Source organism: Leptopilina heterotoma, unplaced genomic scaffold (assembly GCF_015476425.1).
Source record: "Leptopilina heterotoma isolate Lh14 unplaced genomic scaffold, ASM1547642v1 Lhet_287, whole genome shotgun sequence".
NCBI lineage: Eukaryota > Metazoa > Arthropoda > Insecta > Hymenoptera > Figitidae > Leptopilina > Leptopilina heterotoma.
Window position 1 is genome coordinate 1248391 of NW_025110994.1, and position 19941 is coordinate 1268331.

Consider the following 19941-nt stretch of genomic DNA (forward strand, 5'->3'; position numbering starts at 1 on the left):
GTATTGGAAAGAATTCAATTTTTACAATTTAAAAAAAAATTCTGAATTTTGTTTAAAAAAACAATGGATTTACAGAAGATCTTAAGTTAAAAACACTTAAAAAAATTAATCAAATTAAAATCATTGAAAATTTGTATTTTTCATACTTTTAACTAACAAATTCTGTAGAATTAATTTTTTAAAAATTTTTTTCGAAATTATTTTAAGTTTTTATTTTCTAACACTATATTTAATTGAAAAATTTCCGAAAAATCGAATAAATAAAAAATTAAAAATATTGACCAAAAAAAAAAGAATACATTTTATTTAAAAGAAAAATTAAATTTTTTCATAACTATAAAACATAAAGATATCGATCACTCCGAGTCGAAGACTCGGAGTGATCGATTTCTTTATGTTTTATAATAATTAAAAAGAATCGAGTGTTAAAATCATTATTTTATATTATAAGAATATTGAACTTCTTCAAAATTATTTTCATAATTTCAATTCAATTATTATTTTCATGAATTTTTCACTAAAATTTTTCTTTAAATCAATTAATTTTCGAAAAAGTTCTTCGACAGTTTTCAAAATCCATTTATTTACAATATTCTAATTTACAAATTTCAATTATTCGTAAATTTTTCAATTAAATATTCAATTATTATCTAAAATTTTAACTGAAATTCATTTTTATGAAATGAAAATCAATTTTCATTAGAAAATTTTACTAAAATTCAATTATTTAAATAGAAAAATAAATAAATTAATTGAACAATTGAATGGTACTTAAAATTCAATTCTCATGAAGCCTAGAATTTAATAAAAATTTTTTTTAAATAATTGAATTCTTTTGGACAATTTTATTAGGATATCTGAAATTTTGCTAAGAATTTTATAAAATTTCTTTTAAATTGAAAAAAATTAATTCTACTAATGTGTCAGTAAAAAATGAAAAAATCAGATTTTCAAAGATTTTGAATGAAAGCCTTTTGAAAATTCAATTATTTTCATTAATTCACGCTTTAATGCTTTTAATATTTAATTACCATCTTAAATTTTAACAGTAATCCATTTCAAAATTAATTTTTATCACAAAATTTTACTACAATTCAATTAAAAATTTTGAAATTTTTATAATTTTATAAAAATAATTAAAGGCTTGCAGAAAGTTTTATTTCAATTTTTCTTTTTGAAAATTGTATTAAAATAGTATCAGATGTAGATATTAAAAATCATTGAATTGTAGAACATTTTTAAAAATAATTTAAATTTTGCTAAGAATTTTATTAAAATTTTTGAAATTATTGAATTTCTTTGAAGAATTTTAATACTTTTGAAAATAATTGAAATTTTCACGAGAATTTTTAAAAATTTTTGAAAATAATTGAATTTTGAATAAGAATTTTATTACTTTTGAAAATAATTAAAATTTTGACGACAATTCTTTCAAATTTTTGAAAATAATTGAAATTTTGACGAGAATTCTTTTAAAATTTTTAAAATAATTGAATTTTGAAGAAGAATTTTATTATTTTTAAAAATAATTGAAATTTTGACTAGAATACTTTTAAATTTTTGAAAATAATTAAATTTCTGCGAAGAATTTTATTATTTTTGAAAAAAATTGAAATTTTGACGAGAATTCTTTCAAAATTTTGAAAATAATTGAATTTTGAAGAAGAATTTTATTATTTTTAAAAATAATTGAAATTTTGACTAGAATACTTTTAAATTTTTGAAAATAATTAAATTTCTGCGAAGAATTTTATTATTTTTGAAAAAAATTGAAATTTTGACAAGAATTCTTTCAAAATTTTAAAAATAATTGAATTTTGAAGAAGAATTTTATTATTTTTAAAAATAATTGAAATTTTGACTAGAATACTTTTAAATTTTTGAAAATAATTGAATTTCTGCGAAGAATTTTATTATTTTTGAAAATAATTGAAATTTTGACAAGAATTCTTTCAAAATTTTAAAAATAATTGAATTTTAAAGAAGAATTTTATTATTTTTAAAAATAATTGAAATTTTGACTAGAATACTTTTAAATTTTTGAAAATAATTGAATTTCTGCGAAGAATTTTATTATTTTTGAAAATAATTGAAATTTTGACGAGAATTCTTTCAAAATTTTGAAAATAATTGAATTTTGAAGAAGAATATTATTGCTCTTGAAAATAATTGAATTTGTGCCAAAAATTTTATTAAAATTTTTGAAAAATAATTGAATTTTGAAGAAGCTTATTATTTTTGAAGATAATTGAAATTTTTTCAAGAATTTGATTAAAAATTTTTTAAATTATCGAATTTTGGAGAATAATTTTATTATTTATAAAGATAATTTGAAATTTTGATGAGAATTTTTAAAAAAATTTTTAACATAATTGAATTTTGAAGAAGAATTTTATTACTTTCGAAAATAATTGAAATTTTGACAAGAATTCTTTTAAATTTTTGAAAATTATTGGTTTTTAAACTAACGATTCTCTATAGAGTTAATTTTTTCGAAAAAATTTAATTGAATTCTTTTTGAAAATTATTTATAGTTTTCTATTTTCCAAAATATATTTTTAATTAAAGAATATTCGAATAATCGAAAAAATGAAAAAAATTTCAGTTTAACGGTTAAGATTGCATTGCAAATGAGATTAATGGTGAGAGAATATACATTACAAGGAGTTTGGGATCAAAAGTAAACAAACATGGGAAAATTTGTTGGTGTCAGTTTAAACTTGTAAGTTTTCGAATCCACAACAGTTGTTAAGTCCTTTAGAGACTATCCAACGAGAGAAGTTTCTATCCCTTTGGATTCGTAGAAGCCTTACTATTAATTATGTCAAAATTTGACATGATTCAACGCAAGTTCCTCGAGGCTAAGAGGGGTTAATCTCTGTCACAAACTCTCTAATTCGTGACAACACTTGTCACACAGTGAATGCACAGAACTTTTCCTCGTTAAACTCTCCATAATTGTAAATTGATACCACTTTTCTAATCTACATACTACCACTTTTGACTCTACCTATAGAATTTATATTTTATTTAAATTTTCAACAAAAAATAACATAAATTCCATAAAAATTATTATTTATCAAAAGCCCATAATACTATAAAATTATTATTGATTTAAAATTTTTAAAAATATCACTCGACGGATGTAATCACGCATAAAATTTTGATAGCTTAGTTGGCCCCTGACATCCATAAATTAACTTAATTGTAAAATATAGAACTCGGACGTAAAAGTTTATTCTATAAAATATAGAAAATTTTTTCAAAAAAAAAATTTATTTTAATAAAATAAAATTTGAAGGAAAGAATTTTTTTTTTCTTTCTGAAAGTCAAACGAATTTATGACACTATGAAATTGCTAAAATAAACACTAAGTAACAAGTGAAATATACTTTTCTTGGCAAAGGAGAAGTAATATAATTTTTTATGACCTCATTTGACGGCGAAAATGAAAATAAGAGGAATAATGTTTTAAGTGCTACATTTTCAGGGGCGTTTTTATTGTCAGTCTTTTGTCTTTCGCGAGCTTATCAGCCTTTCTTGACCGTTTCAAGAAACAAATTAAATAAAGTACCCTTGTATTAAAAAAAAACTCTTTTTATTGTCAAATAATTCAATTTCTCTTTATTTTATCAAAATTAATTATCTTCTCGTTTTTTTTTCAACCCAAATTCATTCAATTATCTTTTTTATAAATCTTAGTATAAATTTTATTCGTACAAAAAATTTTTTCTTCTGTCAAAATTAATTTTTAAAGATCTTTAAATTAATTTTGACAGAAAAAAAAAAATTTTTAATATATTTTTTAATATAATATATTTTTAATAATTGAATTAACTTTTCTTGATTTTGTTTGTCGGGATTTTTTCTTCAAATGAATTTATGAATAAAACAATTTTGATTTTTTTTCTTTTTTTTGCGAAGAAATTGTATTCTAAATGAAAAATAAAAGGGACAAAAAAAAAGAACTCGACTGTATTCAAATAATAAACAGAAGAAGCAGCTCGAATAGTTGGCTTTTAACAATGGTTTATCAGAATAGCTATTATTATTCAAGAGAGACTCAATTATTTTAAGCTACTTTTGTGCAGCGCTAATGAAGCGAACAAAAGTGAATATTAAAACCTCCATCAACTTCTTCTCTTCCTTTCTCAACCTTTTCTAAATTGTGTTCATATTTCATGCCTTATTTTTTCCTACTTTTATTTTTCCATTCTTTACTCTTTGTAATACCTTGTCTATATACACATTCACAGTCGACTATTTGCACCTGATGTGACTCCATTCATCTTAGTGTCATTTTGAACATTTATTTTTCATTTTTTCTTCAAATTTAATATTTTTAAATTATACGTCAAAAATTATAATTCTTTTTTTTTTGAAATTTAAATTTTGTTTCTCAGATTTAATTTTGCTTCTCATATTAACAAAAAGAAATTTAAAAAAAAAAAATATTTATTATTAAATTAAAATAATTATTATTAAATAATATTTATTTCCAAGTCAAATAAAATAAATAGAAAAATAAATCAGGGTTTTTTAATTAAGGACAACTGATTACAGAAATTCAATTACTTTCGAAAGTGATAAACTTCTTCGTACAAAATCAATTATGTTCAAAATTTTTTTTAAATTCTCGTCAAAATCCCAATTATCTTTATAAATAATGAAATTCTACTCCGAAATTCAATTATTTTCGTAAAAAATTTAACAAAATTCTTGTCAAAATTTTAATTACTTTAAAAAATTTTCCTCCTTTTAATTATTTTTAATATCTACTATTTTAATAAAATTATTCAAAAGAATTCAATTATTTAAACATAATTTTTTAAAAAATTCCACAGGGATTCAATTACTTACCAATTTTTTATAAATTTCTTCGCACCAATTCAATTATTTTTAATTTTTTAATGAAGTTTCTCGAAAGAATTTAAATATATTCAGAGAATTGAAAAAAATAGTTCTGACTGAGAAATTCAATTATTTCGAAAAATTTTTTAAAAATTCTTTTAAAAATTCTGTTATTTAAAAAAATATTGACAAAATTCTTTACAAGATTTTGTTAATAAAATTGTAAATTTAATAAAATTTTCCTATACAATTCAATTATTTTCAATACAATTCTTCTTAAGAATTCAATTATTTTCACAAGTTTAATACATTTTTTTATGGGAATTCAATTATTTAAAAAATTCCAATATAATTTTTTACAAGAAATCAGTTATTTTCATAAATCATAAAATTTTTCACGAGAATTCAATTATTTAAAAAAAATTTTTATAAACTGCTTTATAAATTTGAAAAATTATAATAAAATTGTTAATAAAATACAATTATTTTCGTAAGAATAAAATTCTTCGAAGCAATTCAATTCTTTAAGAAATTTTAATAAAATTCTCCCCAAGAATTTTTTACTCGAATTCAATTATTTAAAAAAAAATTTAATAAAATTCTTCGTCAGATTTCAATTATTTCTTTTAATTTTTTAATGAAAGTTGTAAAAAATTCTGTGAAATTCAATTATTTAAGAAAATTTGAATAAAATTCTTCACAAGTAGTCAATTATTTTCATAAATAATAATAATATTTTTCTCCGGAATTCAATTATTTTTACAAATAAAATATTTCACTGGAATCCAATTAATTAAAAAAAATAATAATGAAATTCTACGTCAGATTTCAATTATTTTCAATTTTTTAGTGAAATTTCTCAATGGAATTTCATTATTTTCAAAAAGTTTTTAAAAATTCTGAGAAATTCAATTATTTAAAAAAATTTGAATAAAATTCTTCACAAGAAATCAATTATTTTCATAAATAATAATATTTTTCTCCGTAATTCAATTATTTTCACAAATAAAATTCTTCAAAGGAATTAAATTTTTTTAAAAAATTGATAATAAAATTCGTTGATAGAATTAAATTATTTTCATAAATAACAAAACTTATCGCATAATTTTAATTACTTTTAATACAATTTTAAATAAAATAATTGAAAATTGCAGTTAATTTAAAATTTTTTTTTAAATTCGCCGAAAGAATTTAATTATTTTTAAAAATTTTGATAAAATTCTCCATAAGAATTCAATTTTAAGAAGTATTTAATTATTTAATAAATTATTTATTTTTCTATTTAAATAATTGAATTCTCGAAAAATTTTCTAATAAAAATTGATTTAAAAATGAATTTCACTTAAAATTTTAAATTATCATTGAATTTTTAGAAATAATTGAATTTTGAAAAGGGTTCAAATCTTTAAAAATTTGAATTCTTAAGAGTCAAGGGAAAAATAAAAAACTTGTCTGAAAATCAGGGAAAAACAAAACTAAATTTTTGTGGCAACCCTGTAAATATAGTAATAAAATATCAACTGTATAGTTTTTACCAAGTGATATGTAAATTCGTAAAAAATATAGAAATTCTTTTTTTGTAAAGCTGAAAAATAAGATAATTAATTTTCTAAAAATGTGAAATGTAATTTTTCTAATTTTATTTTTAGTGATTTTTTCTATTATGGCATTTAAAATAATAATTTACTAAATAAATTCAATAATTACTGTTCGTCTATGTAGAAAAATTGTCCAATTAAAACGGAAAATCGGTTTTCTTTTTTAGAGCATAACACTTGATTAAGTAGTAAATTATGCATCGTAGCATTTTACAATCTAGTTCAATTATCACGTTAGCTTTTCGTTCGTTAGAAAATAGGAGAAAATAAAACAAAAACAAAAAAAAAACAGTCCAAGCTTTCTATTTAAAAACGAACGAGTTGTATAATATTTCTAATAATGTCATTTTCATTTTTTGTTAATTAGCTCCATTTTCTGAACCGTATTTTAATTAAATCGTTATATATTTATATTAGAAAAGAATTTACGTATTCCGGTTGCATATGTATGTAGATAAATTTTTTTTTCCTGTCTCGATTCCAACCCGGATTTCAACTATATTAAAGCAAGAGGATACATCCCGGAACACGATCTCGATAATAAGTTTTAACATCGCCTTAGGGGTACAATATATATTCATCCTTTCCGATCATTAATAATTGAACGCTGTTTATGACGATCAGTGAAAGAGAAAGTTCATTATTAATACCATCACAGCTCAATATTCTCCTTTGAAAATTCATTTAGTAATTTTCTTCACTTAGAATTAACAATCAAATCGAAAATTGAATTTTAAAAAATAAATTAGATTAAAATAAAAATAAAAAATTAAATAATAAAAATAATAAAATTAAACTGAATTAAAATAAATTAAAATAAATTAAAATAAATGAATCTAAATTTAAATAAATTGAAATAAAAATAAAATAAAGTAGGGTAAGGTAAAATAAAAAATAAAAATTAAAAAAATACAATAAAATAAAAATAAATTAAAAATTGAGTTACAAAATAATGTTTGCAATTTGTCAATGACGAATGATTGAATTTCAAAATAATCTAGTAAGGTATTAATAGAGCAATATTTCATATATGTAATATATATAACGTGAGATCGTAAATCGAGAACCTTGTAATGCAGGAGTATCGACTTTTGAAGCAATTCAGAAACAGCATACGCAACCAAGTTATTATGTAAGATCGATGTAACGCTTTCTAGAATTAAGGGAGGCGAGAAACAGGCAGAAATTACAGAGAAGAACCAAAGTACGGCTGAGGAAGAAGATGAAGAAGGAAAAAATAATGTTAAAAATAAAATAATGAGTTCACGCGAAGCTTAAAGCCAGTCTTTCTCAATTACTAAAAAAAAGGGGGGTAGAAATCTACTCCACCGACAGTAATTGCAGTTTGAGATAATGATGCACACGTTTCATACATAAAACTTATAATAATGTTAGTTTAACTTTCTTATTATATTATCATTTACGTATATCCTTTACACGCTCTTGAATAATACAACCCCATGTTAATATAATACCCCCCCCCTCTTTTTTTATAATATCTCCCCTCAAGGGCATTTTTTTTAAATTGTAAATTTTTTACAATTTTACAATATTTTTTAATTTTTTTACATTTACAATCACTGTTAACTTAAAAGTATCAAATTGCAACGATTTGATACCAAAAATTTGGATCAAATTAAAAACTTGATCTAAATTTTTGGCTAAGAATTTTATTACTTTTGATAATAATTAAATTTTCACAATCATTTATAACAAAATTTTGCAATATTTACAAATTATGTTTAATTTTACCCTTTAAATGAATATTTTCAACTTTTCAAGAAATCAATATTGAAGCTGAAAAAAAATTTTTCTAAAAAAGGAAGTACGTTGGGGCTGATAATTTTTTTTTTTTTTTTTTTAATAAACTCGGAGTAAATATTAAAAAAAAGTATACGAATCACGGGCACCGGTGCATATTTTAAATCATATAACTACAGCTACCACTTGGATCTAATGAGACACTCAGAGTTTGGTGCATTTCTCAGGTTACAGTAACAACTTGGAGCAACCGGAGGCAACTATTCGCCTCGTTTCGAGAGAACCGTCGAGCTAAATTTTGCATAATGTGCAAAAATCTACAACGTCTGAAGAAAAAAACACCAAGTTTGAATCAAATTGCTCTGTCGAATTAACGAGAAGAGGTAATTTGGAACAACTACTTAAATTCTGCGCAAAAAGTGCAGTTGAACGAATTTTTGCCCAATTAATAAACTTGAACTTGATGTTCATTTTATTTTAAATTGACATCACGAAAGTTTAATTTTAAAAAAATATTACTAATTAAAATATAAATATTAATTTTTTCATAAAATTATTCACTCTTATAAAGAAAATTGTTTTATAGCCACAGTAAAACGTGAGGTGTTAAAATAACACCAGAAAGGATTAAAATAATCTATTTTGGTGTTATTTTTAACTATGAATGAAATTTTACTTTAAATTAAACACCAAAGACAACGATTTGTAAAAAATCAAAGAATTTAGCATCTCCAGGGAGAATAGTAAGTTAGTAAGTTAGTAAGTTAATTACTAACTTAATTACTAACTTAATTACTAACTTACTGACTAACTTAGTAACATAGTTACTAAATTCAATTGTGTTCAAAAATTAAAAAAAATTCTCGTCAAAATTTCAATTCTCTTTATAAATAATAAAATTTTCCTCTGATATTCAATTATTTTACAAAATTTTAATCAAATTCTTGTCAAAATTTCAATTATATTCAAAAGTTTTCTAAAATTCAATAATTTCCAATATTTACTATTTCAATAAAATTTTCCAAAAGAATTCCATTATTAAAAAAAAATTTAAATAAAATTCTACGCAAACATTCAATTATTTTCATAAATAATAAAATTTTTTACAGAAATTCAATTATTTATAAATTTTTTTATAAATATCTTCGCAATAATTCAATTATTTTTATAAATAATAAAACTATTAAAAAACTATTATTAAAATTTTTACTAATTAAATAATAAATAATAATAAGTGAACAATTAATAATAAATAATAAATAATTAATAATTAATAATAAATTTACAAACAAATAATTTCTTACTAGACACAAAATCTATGCTTTGTAAGTAATAAAAATACTTTTAAGAAAAGGTTAAAAATACTATTCCCTTGTAATATTTAAAATAAAAAATAATTATAATCAATAATTAACTAATGATAAATATATGCATAATGCTATAATAGTTTTAAGATTTATAGAAACAAAATTACCAGAAATTTACAAACCTGCAAAATTATAATACCAGCACATGTAAAAAATTTTGATCACAAAAAATTTTCAAAACAAATTTAACCTCATAAATGACAATTTGAAAAAAAGTTACTATATACGCTATCAGACAATCAAAATTTGGAAAAATAGAAAATAAAACACTATTTCTTCAAAATTTAGTAATTCTAATTGTCTGAAAATCACCAGAAATCCAGTAGGGACTGAGTCCTACTCAATCTTGAAGAATAGAGAATTTTATTTCAATTTTTAAGTAGTAGCACCCTCACCCGTACGTTATCAGACTATCATAATTTTGTAAAATAGAAAATAAAAATTTATTTTTTCCAAATTTAATAATTCTAATTGTCTGAAAATTACCAGAATTCAAGTAGGGACTGAGTCCTACTCAATCTTGAAGAATAGAGGATTTTATTTCAATTTTTAAATAGTAGCACCCTCACCCGTACGCTATCAGACAATCAACATTTTGTAAAATAGAAAATAAAAATTTATTTCTTCAAAATTTAGTAATTCTATTTGTCTGAAAATTACCAGAATTCAAGTAGGGACTGAGCCCTACCCAATCTTGAAGAATAGAGAATTTTATTTCAATTTTTAAATAGTAGCACCCTCACCCGAACGCTATCAGACAATCAACATTTTGTAAAATAGAAAATAAAAATTTATTTCTTCAAAATTTAGTAATTCTAATTGTCTGAAAATTACCAGAATTCACGTAGGGACTGAGCCCTACTGTATCTTGAAGAATAGAGGATTTTATTTTCTATTTTAAGTAGTAGGACCCTCACCCTTATAGTAATAATCTAGAATTATAATTTAATTCGATTTTGGATTATAAAATGTATAATCTATTGTAAATACGAGAAATAATTTTAAATCATTTAAATGTTGTAAATAGATTATAAAGTGTATTAATCAGATTATATTCAGTATGATCTTATTTTCTATATTCCTAGTTGTATAATCCATTTTTCTCCGTGTAAAATTCTTTATAAGAACTGAATTTTTAGAAATATTAAATTATTCAATAAATTATTTACTTTTGCATTTAAATAATTAAATTCTTGTAGAATTTTCTAATAAAATTTGATTTTCGTTTCATAAAAATGAATTTTAGTTAATATTTTAGATAATAATTGAAATTTCGTGAAATTGAATATTGTAAATGAATGGATTTGAAAATTCCCAAAGAACCTTTTCGAAAGTTATTAAAAATAATAGATATAAAGTAAAATTGTAGTTAAAAATTTTTGAAAATAATAATTAAATTGAAATAGTGAAAATAATTTTAAAAAAGTATAATATTCTTATAATATAATAATCGATCACTCCGTGTTTAAGATTTGGAGTTATCGATATCTTCATGTTTTATAGTTATAAAAAAATTTAATTAACCAAAATTCCATTCATTGTAAAAAATAACACCAAAATTGATTATTTTAATCTTTTTTGGTGTTAATTTAATCTGTAACACTTTTTAATACCTCACGTTTTACTGTGAGTGTAAGAGAAAAAGATTGCAGATTTAAAATAAAATTTTGTATTTTGTTTTTAATTTTTTTAAAAACATTTTTGTTAAAACGATAACTAATTTTATTTAGAGAGTTCAAATCAATATTATTTAATTCAAATAAATTATTTCTCTCTCGATAAATAAAAAGGTAAGAAGAAACAAAAAATAAACACTCATTGTGATTGATTTCCAGCGAATCACTTACCATCGATATTAGACGAGGATTGATCCACGCCTGCTGCATATTATCATCAAGATATCGCTTGGCAATTCTGGCAATATTTTCCCGAGGCTCCTTTTTGTGTATTGGCACCGTAGGCGTCTCCAGCACATTAGCATTATTTCTGAAACAACAAATATTAGGCATAAATTATAAATTTCGTATAAACCATAAATTTTTATAGCCTTTTCAATATATATATGTATTTTCTTTTCATCATGTATTTTGTGTGAAATATCAGATATTTTCAAATAACGATAGAGATCTCTCGTGTGAAACTATACATAAATCGCACACTACAATAGAGGAGGAGGAGTAAAAAAAAAGAAGAAGAAGAAGAGAGAGAAAATAAATGTGTTCTTCTCCTTCTCGATGTAGTTTTTTAGACCAATAAATTTACAGTTTTGCGACGCTCCTCATATGCCGGGAATAAATAACTGGGAATCCCATAACGTTTACCATAAAATTTTGTTACAGCCAATTTTATCACGATATGCTCATGTAATGCAGACTCAATTTTATTTCTCGATCGATCATTTAAATATATATATTTCTTCATGCTAGTTCACTTTAAATATGCTTTCCATTGAAAGACCCTTGTGCGGTTATTGATAATACACATTTTCTCGTTTCTGGCAAATAATTTTATTGTTGATTGTTTTCTCTTTTTTTCTTTTTTTAATTTGAATATTAAATAATTTTTGCGAGATAAAAGATTTATAGAAATATCAATTTTATAGAAAAAGGGCAAATCTTTCATAGAAAAATTTTTATTTCTGACTATAACCAAATTTCGAATCTTTTGTGGATTTTTAAATTAATCCGTTAAAATGAAATTAAAGGTAAATGGATAAAAAAATGGGACAAACAGAAATATGACCCAGTGTAAATAGCAAAGTGTAAGTTAACAGATAGTATGTATATAACTTATACACGCAAAGCTGGAAAAGCGCATCCATATTCAGAAGCTGTCCCCCTTCTTGATTTCCTGCCTTCCTTCGTTAGGTCGAGTTTGGAATTCTCCATAAGTGAATTATGTGAATTTATCGCTTCGCACCTTATGCACGTTTCTGTCCTGGGCCGGTTTGCTGTTGGTTTAGGTCTCTAGTTAAATTATGGCTTATAAATTGCTTTCGCTCTCGTGTTTCTTCGAACTATTATCGTCACGGTAGAATATCTCCATACCAGTATCATGCGCTGAAAACATTGTCCTTAGAATAACATACACTTTTCCTTCTTGTATATTATAAACATGTTTTTGTGAAATTTTGCTAAATCACATTTCTAGGGGGAAAAAAATACAAAACATTAATTATTTTTCGCCTCGGTAGATTTTATCTCGAAATGTTTCATTAAAAGAAACATTTCAATTTTGTCAATTTTCCCGTTAGACGATGTAAATTAAAGAAACTGTTAAGTTTGAGAAAATTCATAAACTATGTGTGGAAAAAAATATCTGCATATTTCTTTTCATATTAGTATTTTCTGTATGAAAATACTAATAGGGAAATAAAAATACTGAAAAATATTTTCGAAACGAAATAAATTGTAAAAAGTTTAATATCTTCATTTAAGAAGTTACAGTTTCAGGGCAACATTCCTTGGAATGGAAGTTTCAAGAAACATAATATCCTGTGATTATCCACGTCTTCATCGAGGCGCTATCATTTTCACAAGATAAACGTGACTTGGTTCATATCAACCCCGGTAATATTGTACCTAACTAGCTTCTATTTACGCTGGCAATTCACAACTAAATTGAGAAGGAATCTTTCATTAGTGCAAAAGCAACCCAACGTCTAATGCACCTAAAATATGTAAATAAATAAATAAATAAATTTTTCCTACATCATTTGTGGCGAGAGAGAGAGAGGAGACAATTACCTCTTTCATCTTCACTCTTTTGCGAGAGAGCGCGCGCGTTCTTCACTACATTCTTGCAGTCCAAGGTGCGTGTACGCAAGGGAATGCGAGTTTATTGAAGAATTAAAAACACGTGGGTTCACGGATATATATCTTCACAACAAGGCACTTCCTCTTTCCAGTTTATAGCAGAATTATTGATGTGGGAGTTAATAACAAAAGTGGAGGAGAGATGAAAACTAGCGGGGGAAAATAGGCCTTTTGCACATTTTTATTAGACACTCTCATATATATCAGAAAGGTGTCGTATTATTATCACTTTTTTTCGGATAAAAAAATCTAAATCGAATTTTATAATTTCTTGTTTCTTTAATTTTTCCATAATAGTGTGTAACAAATTTATTTTACTACTTTTCAATTATTTCATTTATTTATTTTCAACTTAATGTATTTCAGTTCGGAAACGTTTAATTTATAAAGAAAGTCACAAATTTACTAGGAATTTATTTAATTCAATTATAAAAAGACTCTCACAAAGAATTATAACTATATTCGATCCCAATTTCTTATTCGATTATAATCAAATTATCGCGTATCTGGCCAGAAATAAAATCTAAATTAGAAAACACACATACGAAACACACATAGTTATATAAAAAAATTAAAGAACGTGAATTCCCTTCAGGAGTCGATGATAATAAATAGAATATGAATTTGGTTTTACGACTAAAATTATTATACAAATTAAAAGGGCACAGCTGATGTGTGTGGTCAAGAAGATAATTACATAAAATGTTTTTCGAGTTAAATAATGCGTATGGAGAAACTAATAAATTGACTCACCGTTGCAAATTTATATAAAATGATTTTGAGAGCGACCTACGTGACTTCGGTGGCTCAGTCGTCAAGAAGATTGTTCGGAGATGATCTCCTAGTCAAAGCAAATGATCGGTGGACAATTCCAACTCCAATAAAATGATAATAAAAATGAGTTTCGCCTCGATTGTTTCTCGAAATAACGTCTTAATGGAATAAACTATATATTTTGGTAGACAATTACAGCTTCACAGCAACGAACTTCACGATGCTTATATTTTGTGCACCAACCTACGTAATTTAATTTAACAAATAATTAACACTCGAATAAAACAATAATCCAACAAAATTTAGATTTTTATCACTCTCTTACCCCAATCGGGCGTTGTGAAAAATTCGTTTTATTGCAAGTTAAGCAACGCAACTTGCCGACCTGCTCTGCACCGAGGTGCCTGTACTGAGGTCTTGACCACACTAATTCGACTACTCAAATTCACGATTAATTTCTGGCTCTCCTCACACACACACCATCACACCTTAACGCCTTCTTTCCCATATTTCGACGAATCATCATATATTTCTCACAATCCCCCTTATAATATTACAATAAATATTATAACAATTAATATTTCGTCGAACATTTTATACTTTCATCGACAGATCTCAGCAACTCGTTTAAAAGAACAATCTTACACTTGGTTTTCAGGACGAACCACAAAGGATTATTTTCTTTGTTTCATTATTACATATGATCTTATTCAGTCATTTCCCTCTTATAGTATTTTCTTAAATGAAACCGATTATACGTCCCCTTCAACTTGTTCTCATCCAAGGTGTCGACTAAGACGAATGCGTTTTGATTAATTATTTTTTTAATGCAATACGGTCCCTCGAACAGGTGAAAAAATTTGTGAATCACCCCCTGTGATGAATCTGATAAGTGAGGCACCCTCAGCAACACCCAATCTCCAATTTTATACTCAATTTTGCTTATCGATTTTTGGTTTTTTAATCTACGCGACCACGATTGCTGTAATTTTTCTCGAGCTAATTGTACTTGAATTTCATGTGACGGTACATTCGTTTTCAATTTTGGAAATAGCTCTATTATTTTATCTCGCGGCGCGCGACCGAAATGTAATTGATATGGAATTGTTTCAGTGCTCTGATGACACATCAAATTTATGCATTCTTGAATTTTAGGAACAAATTTTGCCCAGCTCGTATGTCTTTCCGCGCAGTAGGTCCGGAAAAATCTCCCGAGTTCTCTCATCGTTCGTTCGACCGGGTTCGATTGCGGATGCCTAATCGATGAAAAAATACTTTTTACTCCTTCCGCCTCAAGTCCCGCTTTCCATAATGGTGACGTGAATTGAGTCCCGTGGTCTGAAAGAACCGTCTCCGGCCTTCCCACTTCCGAAAAATATTGTGTTTTTAATTTTTTTAAACAAATTACGGTATTTGCTTTCTTTATAGGGTACATCGTCACTAATTTCGAAAAAACGTCAAGTATTACGAATATGTATTTTACCCCCGCTATTGATCCCGGTAAAGGACCATAAAAGTCCACGGCAATCAACTCATTCGGTCTACTCGCTGTCACATTTAAATACGCGCCCTCAGTCTTTTGATTGACACATTTAGCCCTTTGACAAACATCGCAACTTCTTGAGAAGTTCTTTGTGTCTCTTCGCAAATGTCGCCAATAAAAATACTGGTCAATATACTTGAACATTTTGTATGCACCTGCATGACAAAATTGTTCATGAACAGCTTTCAGGACCGAATCAATTATCACTCGCGGAATTATCAACTTCCAATTACCGTCTTTATCATTCGACATATATAGAATTCCTCCCTCTTCCCTTATTCTCCCTGCACTAGAAGAATTTTTCCTAAGCTTCTGAATCTCCTCATCTTCACACTGTAATTCTTTCAACCCACGCAACTCCCTTATCAATTCATTATTGAATTTGATATAAGGATTGCGTGCATTGATGGTCGGATTTTTTTTTGCTCTTTGCTCGAGACTATGACATGTCATTTTTGCTATCAGAAATTGATTATTATTATCCACAATCATATCACGGCCAAAGTTGCGACTAAAAAAATCCGCCACTATATTGTCTGATCCCTTGCAATGCGAAATATCAAATTGATATTCCTGCAAACTCAAGATCCAGCGCGTTAACCTAGCGTTCTGATACGGAGTCGAGAGCATAAAAGTTAAGGCTTGATGGTCGGTCACTATGTCGAATTTCCACCCTATCAAATACATTCTGAATTTCATTACAGAATAAATTATTGCCAATAGTTCCTTTTCCGAGGTAGTATACCGTGTTTCACATGCAGTGAGAACCCTACTCGCGAGCGAGACTATACGTATTTCACCTTCGTCATCCAATTGATACAAAATACCACTGATGCCAATATCACTGGCATCAGTTTGTAATTTAAACCTTTTTCCCGCCAAATGATGACTTAACGTTACTGCTCTCACGAAATTTTCTTTCAGGTCTTTAAAAGCTTCAGTATGATTTTCTTTCCAGTTCCATTTCCCTTTTTCGCTTAATAAATCTCTAAACGGGCCCACGAAATCGGCATGACGTATACTAAAACGCCGGTAATATCCACACATTCCTAGGAATGCTTGTAACTGACGCTTATCTCTCGGACATGGAAATTCTGCTATCTCGGAAAATTTCTTTTCTTCCCCTTGAACTCCTTTCGCCGAAAGTTTGAAACCCAGAAACGACACTTCCTCTTTAAAAAAATTAGATTTCTCGAGACTCAATGTGAAACCTGCCGTGATCAATTTTTCAAATAATCCAGATAAATGGCACAAATGCTCCTCGAACGATTTAGACGCGATCATAATATCATCAATATAACATGCGACGAATTCCGCTAACTCATGGCCAAGTGCCTTATGCAGCGCCCTTATAAACCCACTACCGGCTGTCTTTAGTCCAAAAGGGACTCTTTTGAATTGATAAAGATGCCCATCATGAAGAAACGCAGTATATTTTTTAGAGTTTTCTTCTAACGGTATTTGCCAATATCCTCGAACTAGATCAGTAATTGAAAAAAATTTTGCTCCTTCAAATTTTTGAAGAAGTTCTTCGATTCTAGGTGGACATTCATTATCCGAAAATATGCACGCGTTAATGAATCTTGCATCGAGACACAATCTTACTTTTCCCTTCTTATCTGGCACAACGTGTAACGGGTTACAAAAATCGCTATCAGATGGTTCTAAAATGTCTAAATCTAACAACTCTTGCAATTCTCTCCCGACAGCAGGTCGTTGGCTCAACGCTACGGGGTACGATTTTCGTACTACTGTTTTTTGATTTTTTAAGACTATTTTATGCTCGTAAACATTCGCGCATCCCGGTTTATCGGAAAATACTGCTCTATATTTATATAATAGATCCCTAACTTGTTTCCTTTGTTGTTCAGTTAGTAATTTTAATTCCGCGGCGTACTCTTCGATTTTAGTCTCGAAATTTTTTTTATTTTGACACATTTGTCTCACGTATTTCGTATCCCCCTGACCTAGATTTGTTTTTTCTTCAATTACCGATAATGATTCCTGTTCGTCTAATTTCGTTATACCATTTCCCAATCTACATTCTTTCATCGCTAAATCGTACCACAATAACCCGCTCACGTGAATAACTCTACACGCTGCTTGTACATCACGTGACATACGAAAAGTGACAATTGCTTCCGATAATTCTTTATCCCCGAGTTTGATTTTTTGATTTCCTACATCTATGATGCATTTAAATCGTGATAACCAATCTATGCCCACCAGAACATTCGTGGCTAATCCGGGGACCACTAAGAATGGTGATTCCAGAACGTCTTCCCCAATAGTTAATTTCAATTGTACTTGGCGCTTTATTGTGGTAGTTTTATTTCCCACAGCTACATTTACTGTCAAATTACTAACCGGCAATTCTACAATTTTATATTTTAATTTTAATTGATCATAAAAAATTTCGGACACAGCGGTAACTTCACTACCAGAATCTACTAACACCGCTATTTCGCAATCTTCAATACTCGCTTTAATTCTCGGACTAACAATTTTTAATTCTAAATCCTTTAATTCTGTTTGATTTTCTATATCGACTTCCCAGCATAATTCTTCAACAAATTCCGAATTATTTGTTTGTTGTAACGCTCTTACATTCGTTGATATAGAATTTTGTTCATTATTAACCGTGCTATCACCTGATGATGTTATTCCGTGCGAATCATTTTCCCGATACGGTCCACGATTTTGTCGCGTAAACGGAGCCGGTCGTTGTCTCCAATTCTGCGATCGTTCCTCCTTATTATATTGTGACCGTTCACCTAAATTCTGCACATCACGTTTCTCTCTCGAATTTTCTGACGTCATCGTTACCGGTTTATCCTGATTAATTTGCGTTTTATGATCATTATTTATTATCGGTCTATTATTTCGATTAGTGTTGCCTGAGGGTGTGCCCCCCACCATATCCGATTTCATTCCGTCTAATCGAGCTAAAGACTGTATTATTTTAGACGTATCCATATAGTCTATAGTAGCCAAAACTTCCCGAGCCCTTTGTGGCAATTGTTTAATAATTAAATAATTTATTTCGTACTCGTTAAGTGATGACAAGCAAAATTTCGCTCCATGCAATTGTTCTACATAATATACCTGTAAAGATCGATCATTTGATAGAAACCGACGATTTTCCCATTCCGTTTTCGCAGACATTCTCGCTTCTATTGAATAAAATTCTTCGAGAAATTTATCTTTAAAATGCTTGTAATTTACGAAAGGAAATGTCCGTGCTTCGTACCACAATTTCGCCCTACCCAATAACGCGTCTTCAATCACGTATATCTTCGATTCTTCCGCGACATTTTTTTTAACGAAATACTTTTCGAGATCTTTAATGAATTCTACGGGATTTTTTTTATATCCATCGAATTTTGGTAACGCTACTGTTATTTGTAAAGACTGAAAATAGCTTAACATCCCCTTAACGAGTTCACTCTGACTATCTTTTTGACTATTATTTTGGATATTGTCATAATAATTCGTCTGGTTAAATTCATTTTGTTTATACAAATTATCGTTTACTTTTATTCCATCAAAATCAAGTAAAGAATTATTTTTCGACACCCGCTCCCCTTGCTTCGTTTCATCACCTTTATGATGATTCACCTCACTTACTGTGTTTGTGATTACAAGCTCGGTTTGCGCGCTGAAATCCGTCTTAGTGTTACCTTTTAGATTGTGACTCGACTTATTTTGTATTTGCTTATCCAACTCGATTTTCAGACGACGTATTTCGACTCGCAATGTTTCGTTTTCTTTTTCAGCGTTTGTCCTCTGACCCTGAATCCTTTGTAATTCGTCCTTCAAATCATTAATTTGTGTTTGTTGTTCCAACAATAGCTGCTGAGCCTGTTCGATGTCGTCGTTACTCTTCTTAGGCGGCATTTTTCGCTTAAAATAAAATTCGAGTTATAATACAAAAAATCAAATCAAAAATAAAATAGTTTTTTATAACAATTTATCTGTCTACAAAATTTATTCACTTTAATAAAACCCTATTCTATATTAATACAACTTCTAAAGGCCTCTAGTTGGGCGCCAAATGTAACAAATTTATTTTACTACTTTTCAATTATTTCATTTATTTATTTTCAACTTAATGTATTTCAGTTCGGAAACGTTTAATTTATAAAGAAAGTCACAAATTTACTAGGAATTTATTTAATTCAATTATAAAAAGACTCTCACAAAGAATTATAACTATATTCGATCCCAATTTC

At 26.8% G+C, this 19941-nt stretch overlaps 1 protein-coding gene across 3 annotated transcripts in view; it reads right to left on the bottom strand.

Moving 5' to 3' along the window:
• LOC122504292 overlaps window positions 1-19941 on the bottom strand; it is a 616579-nt gene that overhangs the window by 443655 nt on the left and 152983 nt on the right. For all 3 annotated transcript variants that reach the window (XR_006301822.1, XM_043615335.1, XM_043615336.1), the window contains exon 3: window positions 11425-11563. Coding sequence is in view for 2 of the 3 variants with exons in the window: in XM_043615335.1 (XP_043471270.1) it covers window positions 11425-11563 (139 nt within the window). In the remaining variant the exon portion in view is untranslated. The remainder of the gene's footprint in view (window positions 1-11424; window positions 11564-19941) is intronic.